This window comes from Rhineura floridana, chromosome 3 (assembly GCF_030035675.1).
Source record: "Rhineura floridana isolate rRhiFlo1 chromosome 3, rRhiFlo1.hap2, whole genome shotgun sequence".
In the NCBI taxonomy this organism is placed as follows: Eukaryota; Metazoa; Chordata; class Lepidosauria; order Squamata; family Rhineuridae; genus Rhineura; species Rhineura floridana.
In genome coordinates this window covers 1,960,333-1,981,570 of record NC_084482.1, presented here as the reverse complement: position 1 = coordinate 1,981,570, position 21,238 = coordinate 1,960,333, and the positions used below count along the sequence as shown (strand labels likewise).

At 44.3% G+C, this 21,238-nt stretch overlaps 1 protein-coding gene across 4 annotated transcripts in view; it reads right to left on the bottom strand.

Annotated features, from left to right (window-relative positions):
• Nucleotides 1-15,591: 15,591 nt before the first annotated feature.
• PDE4A (phosphodiesterase 4A) overlaps nucleotides 15,592-21,238 on the bottom strand; it is a 373,782-nt gene continuing 368,135 nt past the window's right edge. For all 4 annotated transcript variants that reach the window (XM_061613767.1, XM_061613768.1, XM_061613769.1 and 1 more), the window contains one exon: nucleotides 15,592-19,659. In XM_061613767.1, the coding sequence (XP_061469751.1) occupies nucleotides 19,285-19,659 (375 nt within the window). In that variant the 3' untranslated portion in view covers nucleotides 15,592-19,284. The remainder of the gene's footprint in view (nucleotides 19,660-21,238) is intronic.

The following is a 21,238-nucleotide window of genomic DNA, read 5'->3' as shown; positions in this document are numbered from 1 at the left end:
CACGGAGAGGCGACACCGTAACTTCCAGTGTGCGGTGAACGCGCGTGGAGGAGAGATCAGCATTCGCTACGTTTCCAGGCGCTGCTTTGAAGGGCAGAGAATCTGTGTTTGTTTGAACGACGCTTTGGAGCAGGGCTGTCGCTGTCCCGGAACTCCCATCATCCCTGGGCATTGGCTTATGGGAGTTGGCGTCAAAGGCCATCCGGACGGCCACAGGTTCCCCAGCCCCAAAAGGAAGGTTGGGTTGGCTCCCCGCCCCACCCCTTTCCTGCCCAGGAAGGCGGCCAATGGGAGCTCCAGCCGCACTTTTACTGTACAATGTTGCATGCTTAGTGTGAAGGTGCTCCCGTTGTGCTGAGTGGGTCTTCTTACCCCCCGGATAATTAGGTAGAGGACTGCGGCCTTTCAGTGCCGTTTTGTACGATATATATATATGTCGTTTTTATCCTGCCCTTCATCAGACAAAGGATCCAAGGGCAGGGTATTACTCAAAAGTAAGCCCCACTGCTCCTGGAGGTCGCTGATTCATAGCGTCGCCATAAGTCGTAGTCGACTTGGAGGCACATAACAACAATAAGCCCCACTGTGCTTAATAAGACTTGCTCCTGGATAAGAGTATACAGGAGTGTAGTCATGCAGTGCAATCTTATGCATGTCTACTCAGAAGCCTGCCCATTGAACTTAATGGGGCTTTCTCCCTGGTAAGTGTGTACAGATCCACAGCCCTTGAGGTTGTATCCAACACTGTGCAAGCAGAGTTCCACTTGTGCAACAGGATTGCCTCTTCCATTCCCTACATATCCCACAAATCTACTCTGGAAGGGCTCCCAAGCGTCAAGGAGATTTTGAGAAGGGCGGGACTGCAGGGAAGAAGAGTAGAGCCGGAGTTTGTGTTGGGCGAGTGGAACAACATAGGTTGGATAAATGCTGCCAGAAACACAGTTTCTGGGCAGCTTAGCATAATAAGAATAGTCAATTTCATAAAACAGAAAAATCATTGAAGATAAAATAAAAGCCATTGTCTTGGATTTTTATTTTTGCATCATGACAGTGCTGGAAAGCAGTGCATGATTTTTACAGTTCAGTCAGTGGAGACATGCAATCTGTGATTTGATGGTTTTTTGGGTGGGGAGGGGAATCAGTTCAAAATTATGCAATTTCAAAAGCATCTTTTTTACTGGATCTGCCATGGTGGGTGGGTACATGTGCACCTTCTCTCTTGAAATTCCATTCTTTCTTTCTCTCTCTTGACTGGTGCAGCACCCCACTTTTTCTCCCCTGCCTTCTTCCACATGCTCCCACATGCTCCATTCTCCCGTTTCCCAGATCACTTCATTTCTTTCCTACCCTTTCAGTTGCTCCATTTTCTGCTCAGGTGCCAATATGAGCCTTATAAAGAACATAGATCTAGAAAAGGAAGTTGGAAAGAGGGTTGCTCTTCCAACTTCCTCCTTCACATCTATATGCTTTTGATTGGTGGGAGGAGTTAATCACCTTTGCCACCTTATGATGAAGGGGGCAATGAGCACAGGAGGCAGGTAGAGGTTTCATAAACACCAAGAGAGGTCCTTGCGCATTCTGTGGTGCTCATAGACACCACATAGGTGAGCCCAACATCAAGAGCTTTCTGAGACAAACAAAATATTATCTCTGTCTTCACCCTTGTACATATCCTGATGCAGGACTGGCCCAAGAGACTTCCCTACCCCAGTCCTAGAGGGAATTAAAATGTGCCCCTTTCCTGCTTCCCTGACGGTTATATTTGTTGTTGTTCATTTGGGAGATTTCCTTTGTCCGCTCTTCAGCCAAAGAGTCATTCAGAGGAGCTAACAAAGACTTAAAAGCAACAGTACTATAATAAAATTGGTACCATAAAGAAGATATCAAATTAAAACAAGTAATCCTCAGCATATTTACTTAGAATCAAGTTCCACTGTATTTCATGAGGCTTACTCCTAGATAAGTGTGCAGCCTGAAAAATATAAATGTCTAAAAAAAGGACCTATTACAATATTTTTTCTTGGCACAAAAAAATAAATCAAATTCAGCACTAGGTAAGCCTCCCTGCGGAGAGCATTCCAGAGATGGGGTGCCACAGCTGAAAATGCCCTCTGCAGCACCCATCTACAGTGACAAAGGTGGATCAAGAAGTGCTCTCAAATTACAAACCTCATCTTTCAGGTGAGTGCAACACTGCCTTGGCCAGAACAGGTTGAACCACCTCCCCAGATGGACAAAACTGCCTTCCAATAGCACTTCCATCTTGTATGGATTGAGCTTCAGTTTATTGGCCCAGACACTGATTCAGCACCCTCACAGCTTCAACAGGATTTAATGAAAAGGAGAAGGAGAGCCAGGCATCATCAACATACTGATGACACTTCATCCCAAGTCCATGGATGACCTAACTCGGTGGTTTCATATACATCTTAAACAGCATGAAGGACAAAACAGAGCCTTGCAGGCTGAATCAAAAGCTCCTGAGAAGTCCAGCAGAATAAGCATCTGTATCAGCTTAGATTGGGGCCAATGATCCTTGTCCCTGAAGTTGCTCAATTTTCTCCTGCTCATTTTCACTTTTATACTCAGGATCTTTAGGACTGCTGAGGCCTTGCTCTTCTTCAATCAGCTGGAAGACAAATTAACATCATGGTTCTTCCTGGTACTCAATACAGTGCTATATTATCCTGCAATGCCCAAATTCTTCTATACGGTTTACTCACAAGTCAGTCCTATTCAGCAAAGGCTCCCTGCAACATTAATTCAACATTATCTCCTTGCTGCTTCTGGCCCTTAAACTCAAGTGAGATGGTCCATTTTCTAGCAAGCTATTTCAACATTTCACAGACAAAAAGAGGGACTCTGTTTTGTACTTTAAACATTTCTCTGATCAAGGATCACTGCTTGAGCACACAAACGCACACACACCCTACCTCTAGACATTTTGCAAAAGGGTCATCTCCACCTGCTTCGTTTGTTTATTCTGAAATATCTCGTACTGCATTTTAGCATACGTAGTACCCCAATATTTTGGCCTGCTTAGGAGCCGAGTTGCTTTAAAAATTGTTTAATTGTGTAATGAATCTGGCTGGACATACTATGAATAGCTAGAACCCAAAATACATTCAGCAGCATTGGCTTCCTGCATTGCTCTTGGGGATATAGTGGTGGAAAGCACTGCACACGTGCACACACACACTGACAGTATTTCGGCCATCCCCAAATTTCCCCCAAAGGGAAATTAAGGACAGTGATTTCCCAGGAACACGGAATAAGAAAGAAGAAATTGTCCCTTGTAATAATTATGGGAGCATGTGCTATCTGAGTCACAGAGAAGTCTTCTCTAAGGCTTGGTGGTGTTTAGTGCAAAAGAGCAAGTCATCTGTGTTGCCATCCTTCAGCTGTCCTTTAGGACAAAGAAGTAGGAAGCAGAAAAAATCCTCACTGGAAAGGAATAGTCAAGTTACAAAAATCCTTCCCCTCTCCTTTCTAGGGACAAAACAGTAAATGGAAGTACAATTACCAAAAGCAAACAAAGTTTGTATAAGTTCCTGGCACCATGCATGTCTCACAGAACTCAATAGGGAGTAGAGAATGGGAACAGGGAATTCATCAGCTGTTAATCTCACAAACATGCTGCAAAGAGTCAGATTTGGCTACCCAGAACTAAACAATTTGTTAGATGCTACCAACAAATGGTCTTTAGGTGACTTAGTAATGGGCAGGCAATCCAACATGTAGCAAAGTCCATTTTCCCAGTGCCATGCAGGATTTTGAACACTTTCAAAGCACACAGAACAGTTTGTCAAGAGGAGCAAAACATTTTGTGTACCCGGTGCAGAGGTCTCTAAATTAGCTGAGGGAGTTACACGTAATATTTAGTGTGTGGTGTGTGGTTCGTTTGATGGGTATCATGTTCTCAGGAAGAAATGAAGGATGCTATAGAGGTGTAAGGTAACTATTGTGTTTACTCTGGATCTCCAAAATATGTGGCTAAAAAGAACAGCTTGAGGTGGTAGGGATGATGCCATAGAATCATAGAATAGTAGAGTTGGAAGGGGCCTATAAGGCCATCAAGTCCAACCCCCTACTGGTGCATTGACTTGATCATGTGGCTAGTTTTCTGTGAATATTTTTTAAGGTGTGTAGAGCAGAGCCTAGAAGGCATTTACATTGAAATTAATTAAGCTGATTTTTTATGTTTAATTCAGAATGATTGTGTTACATTACTTGACTGCCACCATTGGACTCAGTGGAAGTTTCTTCCAGGCAAACATACGTAGAATCACACTGTGAATCCTAGTGCAGATGCCTAAAATATGCATACAGTACAACCTGCTGTCCCAAGACTCACTCTTACAACTCACTTTCTTCCCCCCAAGATCAATAGCACAATCCTTTGCATGTCAAATTGGACATAAGGCCCATTAAGTTAAATGGGGCTTACACCCAGGTAGGTGAGTACAGAATCACAGTGCATTTCTCACAATCTAGAATGTAATGTACCATAAACAAGAGAGTAGATTTAAAATGCAAAATCTAAATGCTCCATCCTCTGCATAAGCATAGTTGTTTTCATTGGTTTGACACAGGGGTTGCTGACCTGTTGTCAGAGGGTGATGGACTTCGGTAGTGCCCCTAGCACATAGCCCAGACTCTGAGCTTTCATTTCAAAAAAAAGTCTCTAGCCCTTTGGGGAAGAAAGTTATGAAGCAAAATGGGCAAGTACCCTTCTAAGCAATAGCTGTGAAAAGAGCCAGCCTAGCTGCTCCTGCCTGCCAATGAGTGAAGTCAGAGCTGTGATTGATGTGAGTTATTTGGACACCCAGTAATAAGAATAAGAATCCCTGGGGTCCTAAAAAGCTGCTCTCCCCCCCCCCCCCTTTTAGTACACATTTCCTGTTTCTGTCTTTTTTTCCTAGACCTTGGGATCTCCATAAATTGCCCTTCCTTTTTCTTGTTCTGGGTTTGCCTGATAAACAGAAATGTCTAGAATTTATTTCTGCAAATACTATTACACAGTAAGTGTGGGGGAATGTTACAGAATCCCCCTCCCCTGAAAAGGCAAATGTGAAAACTTTTCAAAGAGGCTTAGGTATATCTCCTGCTTTGCAGGAGCCTAAAGACTAGGGGCTCATTAAGAATTCACCGTATAGTTATCTTTCAGTACAATGGTATACATGTCTACTCAGAAGTAAGTCTCCTTGTGTTTAATAGTGCTTACTTCCAGGTAAGTGGATACAGGGAGGCATCCTAGGCTTTGGTGTAAGGTTGGCATTGGGGAAAAACAGGGTTCTTGTGCCTTTAGCAGTTATGTGGTAGGCAGAAATTCAACCGGTCAAGCATTTTCTAGTATGGAAATATAATTATAGGGAAAGCTTCTCCATGAGTACTCTATTTATTATTTATTTATCACATTTATACCCTGACTTTCTTTTCATGATTGAAACCCAAGGTGGCTTACATGTGGTTTCCAAGCAGTCTCCCGTCCAGGCACTGACCAGGCTTGACCCTGCTTAGCTTCAGCAGGGAGCCTGGGACTCTAATTTTGTGTTATGCCACACCCCCATGGCAGGCATTTGGTGACTGGTGCCCCCAGCACTCTCAACATTAAGAACATAAGAACATAAGAAGAGCCTGCTGGATCAGGCCAGTGGCCCATCTAGTCCAGCATCCTGTTCTCACAGTGGCCAACCAGGTGCCTGGGGGAAGCCCGCAAGCAGGACCCGAGTGCAAGAACACTCTCCCCTCCTGAGGCTTCCGGCAACTGGTTTTCAGAAGCATGCTGCCTCTGACTAGGGTGGCAGAGCACAGCCATCATGACTAGTAGCCATTGATAGCCCTGTCCTCCATGAATTTGTCTAATCTTCTTTTAAAGCCGTCCAAGCTGGTGGCCATTACTGCATCTTGTGGGAGCAAATTCCATAGTTTAACTATGCGCTGAGTAAAGAAGTACTTCCTTTTGTCTCTCCTGAATCTTCCAACATTCAGCTTCTTTGAATGTCCACGAGTTCTAGTATTATGAGAGAGGGAGAAGAACTTTTCTCTATCCACTTTCTCAATGCCATGCATAATTTTATACACTTCTATCATGTCTCCTCTGACCCGCCTTTTCTCTAAACTAAAAAGCCCCAAATGCTGCAACCTTTCCTCGTAAGGGAGTCGCTCCATTCCCTTGATCATTCTGGTTGCCCTCTTCTGAACCTTTTCCAACTCTATCATATCATTTTTGAGATGAGGTGACCAGAACTGTACACAGTATTCCAAATGCGGCCGCACCATAGATTTATACAACGGCATGATGATATCGGCTGTTTTATTTTCAATACCTTTCCTAATTATCGCTAGCATGGAATTTGCCTTTTTCACAGCTGCCGCACACTGGGTCGACATTTTCATCGTGCTGTCCACTACAACCCCGAGGTCTCTCTCCTGGTCGGTCACCGCCAGTTCAGACCCCATGAGCGTATATGTGAAATTCAGATTTTTTGCTCCAATATGCATAATTTTACACTTGTTTATATTGAATTGCATTTGCCATTTTTCTGCCCATTCACTCAGTTTGGAGAGGTCTTTTTGGAGCTCTTCGCAATCCCTTTTTGTTTTAACAACCCTGAACAATTTAGTGTCATCAGCAAACTTGGCCACTTCACTGCTCACTCCTAATTCTAGGTCATTAATGAACAAGTTGAAAAGTACAGGTCCCAATACCGATCCTTGACGGACTCCACTTTCTACAGCCCTCCATTGGGAGAACTGTCCGTTTATTCCTACTCTCTGCTTTCTGCTTCTTAACCAATTTCTTATCCACAAGAGGACCTCTCCTCTTATTCCATGACTGCTAAGCTTCCTCAGAAGCCTTTGGTGAGGTACCTTGTCAAACGCTTTTTGAAAGTCTAAGTACACTATGTCCACTGGATCACCTCTATGTATATGCTTGTTGACACTCTCAAAGAATTCTAATAGGTTACTGAGACAGGACTTTCCCTTGCAGAAGCCATGCTGGCTCTGCTTCAGCAAGGCTTGTTCTTCTATGTGCTTAGTTAATCTAGCTTTAATCATACTTTCTACCAGTTTTCCAGGGACAGAAGTTAAGCTAACTGGCCTGTAATTTCCGGGATCCCCTCTGGATCCCTTTTTGAAGATTGGTGTTACATTTGCCACTTTCCAGTCCTCAGGCACGGAGGAGGACCTGAGGGACAAGTTACATATTTTAGTTAGCAGATCAGCAATTTCACATTTGAGTTCTTTGAGAACTCTCAGGTGGATGCCATCCGGGCCTGGTGATTTGTCAGTTTTTATATTGTCCATTAAGCCTAGAACTTCCTCTCTCGTTACCACTATTTGTCTCAGTTCCTCGGAATCCCTTCCTGCAAATGTTAGTTCAGGTTCAGGGATCTGCCCTATATCTTCCACTGTGAAGACAGATGCAAAGAATTCATTTAGCTTCTCTGCAATCTCCTTATCGTTCTTTAAACGATGAAATTTAAAATGTGAAATGTGAAATTTGAAATGTGCCCTCTGGTCCAAAAAAGTTGGTAACCTCTGGTTTGATGTATTGTTTTGGTTTTAATGTGAATTCTGTAAACCACACTGAGATCCTGATTGTGAATAAATAAGACAAAACAAAACCCTTGATGAAACTAGCTTCTGTGATACAATTATGTCCTCCCGATGGAGGAAACGGCCAGGGCTGTGAAAGGAGGTGCTATTGAGAAAACTGTCCAGCAGATGGCAGGCAAGAGGAACAAATTAGTTGAAAGGGTTACAGTTGCACAAGAAGCCACAGATGGTGCCACAGCCCTGTACCCAGCTGGGGGGAGGGCGCCCAAATATGGACCAGCCCCCCTACAGCTCTGCCCCCCCTGGATTATTTTGGGAAATTGTCTTTTTATTTTGTGACGCGACAGAAAATGACAGCCTCCATTTAGATAATGGCAGCTTGTTTTAAGAACAGGAGCAAATATTAGAACTTTATATAATGTGCTAGAGTTAGACATGGATTTTCCTTAGCTCTGCCTTTCATGTTCACTTTCAGTTGCGTTCTCTACCCAGCCAGCAACAAAGAAGCATGTTTGTTTGCCTACATTAAGAAGTAAGAGTTTGTTTATTCTGCAGTTGTTATGATGTATAGAGCACGATTGGGTGCTTTTTGCTACCCTAAGGCTACAATCCCAGACATACACCTGGGAGTAAGTCCCATTGAACCCAATGGAATTGATTTCTGAGAAGACATGTATTGGATTGTAGCCTAAATTACCCTTTACTCTTTTAAAGCACTCACCATGCTCACAATTACAGTGGCTATTGCTTCTTCTTTTTCTTGAGTACTTGATGGCAAAGGATGAAAATAGTCCTATAGAAATATTGTTGTGTACACTACAGTTAGCTAGCTGGCTGGTGACCTAGGCTGTAATTTAGACTTAATTTTGGATTTTTCCAGTATGTGCAGCTCAGCATGAGGCCTTTTCAGCGATTGTGGACAGAAAAATCAATCCAGCAACCAGTAAAAAAAAAAAAATCAATTGCTTTCCACAGTTAGTTTCCAATTGCTTAATTATTATAGCCTTTATTATAGCCAGTTAATTTTTTCTCCCTTGATTGTCCAACAGGAAAGAGAATCTAAAGGTCAGGGACTAGACTAGAAGGAGGAAATCTCAAGGAGAATTTAACAACACCCTAAAGTATTTATTTTCTCTCTGCCCTTCCCTAAGCTTGTAGTATGGACAAGTTTGTTTTCTGGTGGAATCTAAAATTGAGATACCTAAACCTCAGAGCTCACTGTGATTACCAAAGTAGTTCAGTTCATGAGGAATCAGAACACAGGGACAGTCCATAGGCGAAAGGGGACTAGCTATAGGCAAAGTCAAGCTTTTGAGTCTGGAATTCCTGGGGATCTCTCAAAAAAAAGGGTCAGACAATTCAACAGATTAAAGTTCATTCATGTAAATTAAAACACTCTGGATGGAGGAGGAGTGATGGGGAAGGTCACTGCCTTTTTTCTGCTCCTGGCCTGGTCCTCATGTCCTCTCCACAAGTGGGGTGGGAATTGGCTAGTGCTATGTGCCTCTCCCCCCAAATGCCCCACTTAACAAAGAAAGCTGGCTACAGGGCTGCCCACACATTTAGGGCACTCTGAAAGCATATGGCTTCTCCCAAAGTATTCTGGGAATTGTAGTTCATCCCTCACAGAGGTACGATTCACAGCAGCTGTAACAAACTATGGTTCCCAGGATTCTTTGGGGAAAGCCATGTGCTTTAAATGTATTGTGTGGATGTGACCCTTCCTTTTGTTCCTTCTGAAGCTATGGCTTTGGCTGATCCCAAAGACTGCAGTTGGTCCCTTGCAGAGATAAAACTCCCAGCACTCTTAACAAATGACAGTTTCCAGGTTTCTTTGAGGGAAATCATGTATTTTAAATTAATGGTGTGTATGCACCCTGAAAGCTGCTCTCAAAATACTGGGAAGAAAATCACCAGGAATAGATGGCATACCAATAGAGCTGCTACAAGCTACTGAGACTGAATCTGTCCAAATTTTGACAAAAATCTGTCAAGAAATATGGAAAACTAAACAATGGCCCACAGACTGGAAGCGTTCCATATATATCCCAATTCAAAAGAAAGGGGATCCCAGGGAATGCAGTAATTATTGAACTATTGCCTTAATATCCCATGCAAGTAAAGTAATGCTCAAGATTCTACAACAAAGGCTCTTACCGTATATGGAGTGAGAAATGCCAGATGTCCAAGCTGGATTTAGAAAGGGAAGAGGCACCAGAGATCACATTGCAAACATACATTGGATAATGGAATGGACCAAGGAATTTCAGATGAAAATCACCCTTATAGATTACAGCAAAGCCTTTGACTGTGTAGATCATGAAAAACTATGGAATGCTTTAAAAGAAATGGGGGTGCCACAGCATCTGATTGTCCTGATGCTCAACCTATACTCTGCACAAGAGGCTACTGTAAGGACAGAATATGGAGAAACTGACTGGTTCCCCATCGGAAAGGTTGTGAGACAGGGGTGTATTTTATCACCCTATTTATTTAATCTATACGCAAAACATATCATACGGAAAGCGAGATTGGACCAAGATGAAGGAGGTGTGAAAATTGGAGGGAGAAATATCAATAACTTAAGATATGCAGATGATACCATACTACTAGCAGAAACCAGTAATGATTTGAAACAAATGCTGATGAAAGTTAAAGAGGAAAGCACAAAAGCAGGACTACAGCTGAACGTCAAAAAGACTAAAGTAATGACAACAGAAGATTTATGTAACTTTACAGTTGACAATGAGGACATTGAACTTGTCAAGGGTTATCAATACCTCGGCACAGTCATTAACCAAGATAGAGAGAATAGTCAAGAAATCAGAAGAAGGCTAGGACTGGGGAGGGCAGATGTGAAAGAACTAGAAAAGGTCCTCAAATGCAAAGATGTTTCACTGAACACTAAAGTCAGAATCATTCAGACCATGGTATTCCTGATCTCTATGTATGGATGTGAAAGTTGGACAGTGAAAAAAGCGGACAAGAGAAAAATCAATTAATTTGAAATGTGGTGTTGGAGGAGAGCTTTACAGATACCATGGACTGCAAAAAAGACCAATGATTGGGTGTTAAAACAAATTAAATCAGAACTATCACTAGATATCATTTTATAAGCTTGTATTATGCCTTTACAGCTGTCTTCCAGATGACCTACTCCAGTGCCTTTCCTCCAGGGTGGGGGTGATGCTTCAGTCTCCTGATCAGTTAAATTGTTTTAATATCGTATTTTTATATTGTTGTAACATATTCTGGGACTGTATAGTAAAGGAAAGGTAAGAAATCCAATTGATACATTTTAGTTGCTTTATTCATTTTGGTTGATTTGAATAAAACCAGTTCTGCAGTAGAACAGTGGCAAATTCAGAAGAGCAGGGTCCCTTCATGATAGTTGCAGCCACGCCCCTCCCCCCTTTTTGCTGTGGGGTTGAGAATGAGATCCTTGTTAATGCCTTCTCCTACAACAACAAACATGCTTAGCAGCCAATCACCATAAAAGAGGAGGGTGTTAGCTAAAGAGAAGAGTCCTCTCAGTGGCTGATCCACCTCCTGTCACTCTGATTGGCTCCAATTTGTCCCACTGGAGAAACCATGTGGACAGATCGGCTCCAATTTAACCAGATAATAGTTTAACATCCATCCTCTCCCCTCATCCCTTGGAGGGGGTGAAGCAAGCACCATCTTTTGAGGAGCCATCAGATACTTTGTTGTTTTTGCTGCAACACAACAGCCTAATACAGTTAATTTCAACATAAGAAGCAGTAAATAAAGGGTCACCTTTAAAACTCTGCAATTACAAAGGTGACCCAGGAGGACGGCAGAAGGCACTTGCAATGTCCTGAGCTGGTTCAACCAACCTGCTCAAAATGTCAGGAAGCAAGGCTGTTCAATAGCCTGTTGTTGCATTTTATGTCAGAAGATGGCAGCACAGACAAGGCTATTGAAAGGGACAAACAGTCCTGTGGCACTTTAAAACTCATAAATTTATTATGGGACAACTGTTCATGGACTCAAATCCACTTCATCAGATGCATGAAGGGTTTCTTTGAGCTTCTAGTGCACCCTGTAAATTGGCAAGAAGAAAAATCAAACAAGATGATGATAATTCTATATTGTGCCCACATTCCAACAGAACATGGCATGGTCACTGTTTTTTGGTAGGGCCCCTTCCTGGAAGATGGGGTTCCCAGTAGGTGGTGCTAGGACACTGTTGTTCTGCCCCATTAAGACACTTGTGCTTATGGGGTGGTGAAATGCTGAACTCCTAGCTGGGATCAGAAATGAGGGACGCCAAATTGATGCTCAATCTAGGGAAGTTGGAGGTGCTGATGGATGGTCCAAGTGTCCAGGGAAATGGTGTTCAGCCTTTTATGCCTGGGGTTGCTCTCCAGCCTGAAAGATTAGGTTTGCAGTCTTGGGGTTGCTTTTAGATCAAGATTATATTCAGTGCTAGTCCTACTCAGAGCAGACGCACTGAAAATTATGAACATGACTAAGTTGGGTCCATTAATTTCAATGGGTCTATTCTGAGTAAAACTTGGTTGAATACAACTCTGTCTTCTTGTCCTTGGAGGCCAAGTGGCCTGTGTGTGCCACAAAGCACCTTTCACCCTTGCTGAGGCTGGTGAAAGCCAGAGGCAGCCTGCCCTCCCTTGCCCTGACAACATGTTGCCTAGGCTGCTACAGTATGTTGTTAACTGTGAGTCTTCCTTTGAAAAAAAAGTGCAGGAACTCAAGGAACTCAGGTCATGGCTGGATTACTGAATGGGCAGTGGGGTGACTAACTTTTCTTGGCCCGAGGGCTGCATTCACTGTTGACCAAAGTGAAAGTGAGCATGGGCAGCCCACACTGTCTCTTGCACCCACTTTGGCAGGCACACTCACACAGAAACCACACGTGCGACACATTCAACCCCCACATCCTCTCCCCCCCTCAAATGCAGGAGGGTGCACACCCACACACCATTCATCCCCATGGCAGTCCTGGTGCTGCAAAGGGGAGGAAGATGGGGACAGGCAGACCACTGAAAATAGCTTGGTTGGCCTAATGATCTGATCAGCAGTCTATGGGGAGATGCTTCCTGCCACTCCTGAACTAAAGACGATGTCTTAAAACAGCTTTGAAATGATTACTCTTGTTCCCAGTCTGTTTTGGAGCATAATTCAAAGTGATGGCTTTAACAGTTTAAACCCCAAACTTCGTGGGGTGCTGCTTTCTCCTGCATGAAGCTGCCACTAGGTTGAGATATTCTGAGATATTCTGAGGCTCTGCTTCAAGCCCTCTTGCCATTGGAGGGAAGGAAGCTGGTGACAGGGCCTTTTCAGTTGTGGCACCCCACCTGTGGAATACTGTCCCCAGGAAGATGTGCCTAGTACTCCTTTGGTTTTCTTTTTGGTACCAGTTGAAGAGAAGTTTTATTTTTGCAGGCTTTTTGATATTAATCAGTTTATTAATAAGTTTTAAGGCTAGTGTTGTATCTACCCTGCTGCTTTATTATATTGTAATTCTCGCCAAAGATACTCTGGGAACCTGCTGGATGAAGATTGGGGTAAAAAGGTTGTTAAAGTAAACAAATGGATAAAAGGATTCTGGAGCAGGCAGGTCCCACAGAACAGGGTTGCCTTGTCTCCTGAAGAAGCTCAAGTGCTGAGACCCAAAAGGTGGCACTTTGGAGTCAAAGAATGGTGCTTCATAGTTTAAGGGGTGGAGCCTGGTGGCAGCCAGAAAAAGGTACCTGGTGGGTCAGAGGTGGAGCATTATGTACAGGTGGTGGAAGTCATGGCAAATACACTCAGTAAGCCAATAAAAAACACCCCCCCCCTTATATTTGAGTCCTTCTGGAGTTCTAAGGAGGAGACTAAAATTCTGAAAGCTTCACTCAAACCCTGGGATCTAGAAACCCTACTGGGATGACAACACATTTTAAGGTGGCCTTAAAGTGCATGCACATTAGCTAGAAGCACCTGCGTGTGCCACTGGCCAGTGTGCTAGTTTCAAGCCATTGTACAGAGTGCTTAAACACCAGTGTTGTTCGGTATCTGCATGGAACTGCTAGGAAGGAGCAGCTTCGGAGCTGAATATCATATATATTTTACCGAAAACCAGTTCTAGATTTTGCTAAGCAGCAGCTCTCTCCTATCTAAACCAGCGATTGGCAGTGGTGATGGTGGAGCAGATGATTATTATTATTAGGATTTATTATCCACCCTTCACCCAGAGGTCCAAGAGTGGGTTACAATTTTAAAACACATAATTAAAACAGTTAAAACCAATAATACAGAAAATAGGGTGGGTCCTATATCTCAGGTGTCAAAGGCCAGGGTTAAAGAGATGCGTCTTCAGCATTCGCCAAAGTTGTACAATGAAATTGCCAGACACACCTCGGTGGGGAGGGAGTTCCACAGCTTATTTATTTTACTATTTGATTTATATCCCACCCTTCCTCCCAGCAGGAGCTTATGGGCTGCCACAGAGAACGCTCTTTCCCAGGCCACACGCTTGAGTGTCCGAGGGTGGTGGTGGAACTACCAAAAGGGCCTCCTCTGCTGATCTCAACATCCGAGAATGTTTGTAGGGAAGGAGGCTGCCTTTCAGATATTTGGGACCCAAGTTGTTTAGGGCTGTTGATGTGGATAAGCAGGTTGAAGTTGAACGTAGATGAGATGGAGGTGGTCCGCTGATGGTGGATCCCAACGCTCAGGTGTGTGGCTGGGTTTCCTGCAATAGATGAGGTGGCCATTTCCCCATCTGAGCAAGTACAAAGCGGATACTTGTGCATGTTCCTAGACGAATGGGGGCCATTATGGCTAGGAGCTTAACATTAGACAAGGCAGTATCTCCGTTTTTTGAGAGATCTCACCTTTGGTAACCCCAGAATAATGCACTCTGCCTTTTAAGAAACCTCCAAAGCCTGAAATGGGCACAGAATGTCTACTGCTCACCTCCTGATGGGACATGGGTAGGTAGGTGCACAGCTGACCCAATGCCACTGGTTAGCATCCAGACCTAATTCAACATGCTGAACCGCATGGTCCAAGGCTTCAACCCTCAGAGAACCTCTCCTGTTACAAGAGCCCACCCACTTAGATTCTACAGCCTGGGCTCTGCTTGGAGTGCCTTCACTCTGTGAAGGAAGATAATTTGTTATGAGGGACCAAATCTTTTATTGCAATCAGCCCAGGGCTGGGGATCCCCAATAAAAAGTGGGAATCCTCCCCCCCCTTTGCCTACTGAAGAGAGCAAAAAGCACATATTTTGGAAGGCTTTTGACTACGGGGTTTGTTAACTGGTTACTTTCTGCATGTTCTGTTAGTTGTTGTGATTAGTATTTTATTTTGGGCATTTTAAGTTATATAGATATTTGTTTTTATATTCTGGGTGTGTACATTTGTGTGTGTGTGACTTCCAGCTGGAGAAAAGTGACGGGGGGGGGTGAGAATGCAAAATAAATGACAGCAACTCGTAATCAGGATATCCTGAGACTGCAGTGTTCAGACAGACACAGAAAAAGGCCAGAAAACTAAAAGCGATGTGGAACAAGGTTGCAACATTACAGAAAAAAGTTTTCTGAGCTACCCATTGAACCCAAGTGTGTCGATATTCTGCTCTAAGAGCCCTTGAAGATTGCACCAGCTCTCATTTGCAAAGAGTTGGCATCCTTTGGGATCAAATTAAAAGAGTGCCTGCTGGACTCCTTGGCATCTGTCCAGGGCCAGCCCAAGACACTTTGCTGGATGAGGCAGAGCAGCAAATCCCCCTCCCACCAGAAATTCCAAGGCCTTAGCATCCACAGCCAAGTATCTCTCCAGCACTTAAAAACCATACAATGATATTTAAGTACCTATTTGCTCCCATTTTATCAGACATTAAAAATGAGCTGCCCAAGTTTGCCACCTCACTCTTAGTGGTAGATCCAGGTCTGCTTGACGTCCCCCTCTTATGGCCCCCAGGGGATTGAAAAACATTAGTCTCTCTCCTCTTCCCACCCAGCTCTCCCACCCCCAGCCTTGCAGAGAAGCCAGGTCAAGGTCACAGGTACAGAGAATCCCCCCCTCCTGGTTTATTGTGAGCTCGGCTGCTGAACGGTTTTGGTAACATTCGAGAGAGAACATTGCAACAGCTGACTGATGACACTGCAAGGAAAAATGACAACTGTACAATTTCCAGTGTGTCTATATTACACCATAAATACACAGACAGGAGCACTGGGTGGCCAGGGCCCACGTCCCAGAGTTCTCGAGGAGAGGATGCTGCTGGAGGGCCTCCCAGAGACCTCCTTGCTCTGCAGGGATGCTTCTCCAATACAGGCCCAGGGCAGGAGTTTGGGGAGCGGGTGGGAAGAGGTTGAGGAAGGGCCAGGAGGGAAAGGGGGGTATGGTGTGTAAGATTCTTTTACTCTTTTTTAGAATAATTTACAATCTGCTTATTCACAACTATGTACAGTCCAAACCCGACCCAACAAACTAGTGGAACAGAAATGCATACAAAAATAAAAGCTATACACAAATCAGAAAGAAAGGTATCCTCTTTCTTTCCTTCCTTTTTCTTCAGTTGAGGCTTCAAGAAAGAAAAGTGAAAACAAACGGCTACAGTACTGTGTTCAGAAATGGCCATGTTCTCCTTGGGTTGGGAAGGAGATCCCCTACATTGGCTTTCAAGCAGAGACTGCCAATGCAGGGTGGGTGGGTGAGCGAGTTCTGCGGCTGGCAGGTGTTCCATGGGACTGCCGCTTTGGAGAGGCGCTCCATGCAGGTCTGCCAAAGCGGCAGGGGAATCCAGGCGGTCAAAATGGCCAGCAACTCTGGAATGCTCAAGTAAGAATAGCCTGTCAAAGCAGCAGCACAACAGCACTGCTCCCCATCCCACCCCAGTTGTCTGGGCAGCATCCCCTGGGTGCACCATCACCCTTACCATGGTTGGGTGGGAAAAGTTCCAAAAGGCTGTGTGCCACCTGCCTGAACCTATGTACTAGGAGAGCTGGCCAAACAGAAGCCTATATAAAGTGGGTGGGATGGAAACACTGCAAAGGAGGAGACATGGCTTTGGTTCAAAAGCTCAGCGTAGTGATGAGGATGAGGATGGGAATGGGGACCTCACTTGTTATTGCTTCACCTCTTACATGGAAGGGAGAGATTAGGAGACACATGCCAGCCCCGGTTGGCCATGTAAGATAGGCTAAAAGATAGCCCTGTGCTCTCCCCGACTGGGAGAGAAGCTGGATCAGGTCCACTTGTTCAGTCTCACAGTTCCCCCTGTTGAGACCAACCCACACAAAATTCATTTCTTTTACAGCTATCCCACATTCCCGCTGCCCCCCCCCCAAATGGAGAGGTCAGGCCCTCTAGCCAGGGGGGTGGTAAGTGATCCTTAAGATTCAATCCAGCCAGCCAAGGCTCCCGCACGTGGCACATCACAAGGGAGCCCAGGATGCTTGTTTCCTGTGGTTCTTAAGACTGGATTCCCTAGTACTGCTTGTCCATGGAACGGTGTGATATCCCCAGAGCAAAGGAGAAAGTCCATCCAAGGGTGGGGCAAGGCATTTTTGGATGGAGAAAAGTTCACCCGCTTCATGTCAGAAGGACAATGATGCAGGATATTAAGAGGAAATTAAACTCCACTGGTTGGTTAAGGCAAAGAATATAAGCAGCCACAAATGATCTCCTTTTGGAATCCCACAGAGCAGATTCGAGGGGGGGGAATCTTCTCTCTCTCTCTCTCTCTCTCTCTCTCTCTCTCTCTCTCAGGGTGCTTTCTGGTGAAGAGGTCAGGCAGCAGACCCTGCTTTTCTGGGAGGAACATCAGGAGTAGGCTGCTTAGGTTTGTTGTTCTGTGCCCAAGAACGGAATCAGGAGGGATCTGGCCAGCAGAGCAACTTTTGGCATGGAGATCTATACACCACTGATGAGCCCCGCAGAGGCAAAGACACACACAAATGGCAGGTCCCCTTTGCCTTGGCTACTTTTGTTCAAGTGGTAAAGTTGTCTCCATATTTGACTTCAAGGCAAGCAACCTAAGGGAAGAAATCTGCACACTGCTTCAACTCCTCCTTGGGTTGAATTTCCCATAGATCTGACCTTCTGTTTTATTAACTTGAGCTCTGAAAGCTAGAGCTTCTCTGAAACCAGACCTAGGATTTTAAAAATAACTATTGGCTTATGTCACAAGAATGGGAGAAAGATGTGGGGGTTCTGGGCACAGTAATTTTTTGGGAAGAAGGTGGAGTCTGAGGGGGATCCTCACCTATGAAACCAAGAGTGTTAGAGCCTGTATCCTTGGAAATTAATAAAGCCCCTACCCCTACCCACTACTCCCACCATACAATCTATGTGATCCAGCCACATTACATTGCATTGCACATAAATAAAGGCCCAGGTTTCATTTATACAGACTTGTTTGAAAAAAAAATCAGCCTAGCGGCATTTGCAAATTGTGTGTGCATGCACGTGAGCATGGTTAATAGACCTGGTTTCCTAATTGACAAACCTGTAAACAGCAAAGAGGGATTATGGGATACTGCAGTTTAGAGATTCATCAACTAACAAATCACAAGTGTTCAGACATGGATAAAGACAGTAACTTACAAATTAGTGCTTAACTAAACTTCACTGAAAAAATCCTCTCTCCTCTTGGGTTAGGAAGGCTGCAAATCAGCCCCTCTCTCTCCATCCCATCCCCATCGCTGGGAGAGGAATACTCACACCTGAGGTCCCCGATGGAGCTGTCTGAGCAAGTTGGCCAGCTCTAACCATTCAGCCCTGGCCGTATTGCCTTGTGTGTGTGTGCGTGCAACATGATGAACGGAGGAAGACTTGGCTATTTGGAAACTCAGATAAAATGTTTTGCTTATTTCTCGTTCCCTTTTTTTTTAAAAAAAAAGTAATGTCCTCCCATTTGCTTCTGGGAGAATCTTATGGCAAAAAAGAATTCCCTACCTGCAAACCACGTTTTTTTAAAAAAAATGCTCCAAAAAGAAAGAAAAAAGGCAAAGTCCTTTCTTCTTATCAGTCCAAAATAAAATCTATATAAACTCACAAAAATAAATTAGCAGTAGCTTAAAAAAAATAACTTACAAAAATAAACGTTTTTCAAACTCCCCTCCCCACGATTCCCCCAACTTAGTCTTCCAGCTAGGAGGGTTATGCTGTGATGGGCAAAGGGATAAAGGCACCACGCAAGCCAAACCCCAGGAGGGCATGTCTGAAGTTAGGGAGTTGGGGGGGGGTTAAGTTATGACTGGTTTTTGGTGTTGAAGTCCTCCAGTGTCTCTGCTTTGTTTTACTACAAATGGCTTAAAGTACTATTTCCCCCCCTTAAATCCATCTGCTTGGCCTCTGCCACTACATGCCTATCATCATCAGCACCCTCCCCCTTCTGTTCCTTGTTGCACCAGTCTTTTTTCAAAACAGCAAAATAAAATAATAAGAACCAAAGGACAACCACTCAGCAACAACGAAAAACAAAACAAAAAAAGCCAAATGAAAGGTAAGACTATTTCTGGAGTGCTCGGGGTTGGTCACTGAAGCAGCAGGCTGCTGCCCCTGCTTGGGCCAACCTGGTTCTACAGTTGCTGTGTATATTCCCTTTTTTTGTTGATTTTCTTTTTATAAAAAATACAATAAAAATAAAAAATGATTTTTCCCGTTTTTTATCCCCGCCCCTCCCACGTGAAAACTTTCATGTGTGTTTTTGCTTTTCCAAGGGTCCCTCCTTCTGCCCCAGAGTCATGATGTGCCAGGAGACGTGTTGTTCACTGTGTCGTCTGTTAGTCTGTCCTGCCCTTCCTGGGACTCCTGTTGGTGTTCCTCTGTTGCAGTATAGTAGCTGTTCTCCTCATCGCCGGGGCTACTCCGGTCCTTGTCGGATGGTTCAGAGTCCTCCCCCTCTTCCTCCAGGGTCAGTTCAAACTGGAATTTCTCCAGACAGGCCTCGTCGTCCTTCCCTGCATCATCTGGAGGAGGAGAGGGGCTCTGGGGTATCATGCTGTGGTACCAGTCCCTGTTGTCCTCAAGGGTGTCTAAAATGTCTTGTGCATCAGGGTGGACCAGGTCTGCCCACGTTTCCCACAGCGGGTGCACGATGTAGTCAATGAATCCCACCTGAAGCAGAGTAGTTGAGGGGGACAGAGAAGAAAGAGGGTTAGCAACAAAATGGACAGTGGCATGGCCAACAGTGACCAATTACAAGTACACACTGCCCGGCCTCATCCATGAAACTGGACTGTGGCTTCCACAGGCCACAGAAAGAGTGCTGTACACATTTCTGGCAGATACAGATTTTCTTATTCATAAACTTAGAAGAGTGCTGTGTGAGGAGTGGTTATTAGGGGCTAGAATAATGCTGGGAAAGGGCAGGACAGGTTGAGCACACCCCAGTCCTGAGTCATTGGAGCCATCGTTCTAGTTTTTCAGGCACTGTTCTAGGGTTTGCTGCATATACCCTAAAATGGGTGGATGTGAGAATCCTGCTTTCTCTTCAAGAATTCCATCACAATGACAATGGGAGCCACATCTGTGCAGTGACTATGGGCACAAAGGAGATGTCAAAACCCAAACAGGCATCCAAATGGCCATCTTATTTGGTTCAATGGACTGATGATGAGGCTGGTTCAATGGCATGGAATAGGACGATCTGAAAATAAGGATTCAACATTGCTTTTATGTTTTTCTAATACAGCAATCCATACTGAGAAATGGTGACGGGGAAAAAGCTAACTCAAGTAGATTGCCCATCTTACCCCTTATACACCCAGTCAATCACTATGCTCTGCAGATGAGGGCCTCCTGCAGGTACCATCTTATCAGCAGGTCTGTTCTGCACGATATAGGAAGCGGACCTTTAGTGTAGTGGCACCTACCCTTTGGAATTCCCTCCCCTTAAAAATTAGACAGGCACCATCTCTGTTATCTTTTCAGCACCTACTGAAGACCTTCTTTCAATAAGCCTTTTAAGTAGAGAACTTATTCCAGTCTGCGTCTGTGTTGGAATTGCTTTTTAATGTGTTTTTAAAGCTTTTTTTTAACAAAAGATGTTTTTAAAGATGTTTGGTGTTAATATATTTCTCAGGAAGTTTTGTTGTAATGTATTTTAAAGTTTGTTTTTATGATGTTTTAGAGTGTTTTTAGTGCTTTGTTTGGCGCCCTGGGCTCCTGCTGGGAGGAAGGGAAGGATATAAATCTAATAAATAGCAACAACAATATCTGGGTTTTGAGAAAACCCTGCAGCTTTGCCCTTTTAAGGTTCTCCAGAGCCATGAAGACTAGAAACATCATATTCTGCCCTCAATATACTCCATTCCCTGCACCAAAAATTCCTGGTAGTGTTAAAGTGAGTGCAGAAGTTAGCACTAAAATATCACTAACAACCCCTCTCCTCTGACTATCTGTACTCTCCAGCACTGAGAGGGAGAGGTACATTAAAATACATTAAAAATGTTGTTTAAGGGCAGTAGAAAATGGCTCATGAAATAGGGGGTAGTGCTACAAGGCAGCAGGTAATTTTCTACTGTTTACTAGGTTCTCTCTTTCACATGTTTCAAAAGACTACAATCCACACTCTCACCAAAATGGTAGAGCAGGGAGCAGGGCCGGATTAAGCTGAGGAGGGCCCCTAGGCTGATTCTGAGCCGCCCGCCGTCCCACCCCCCTGCTTCACCTACCTTTCCGCTTTTTCTGCAGC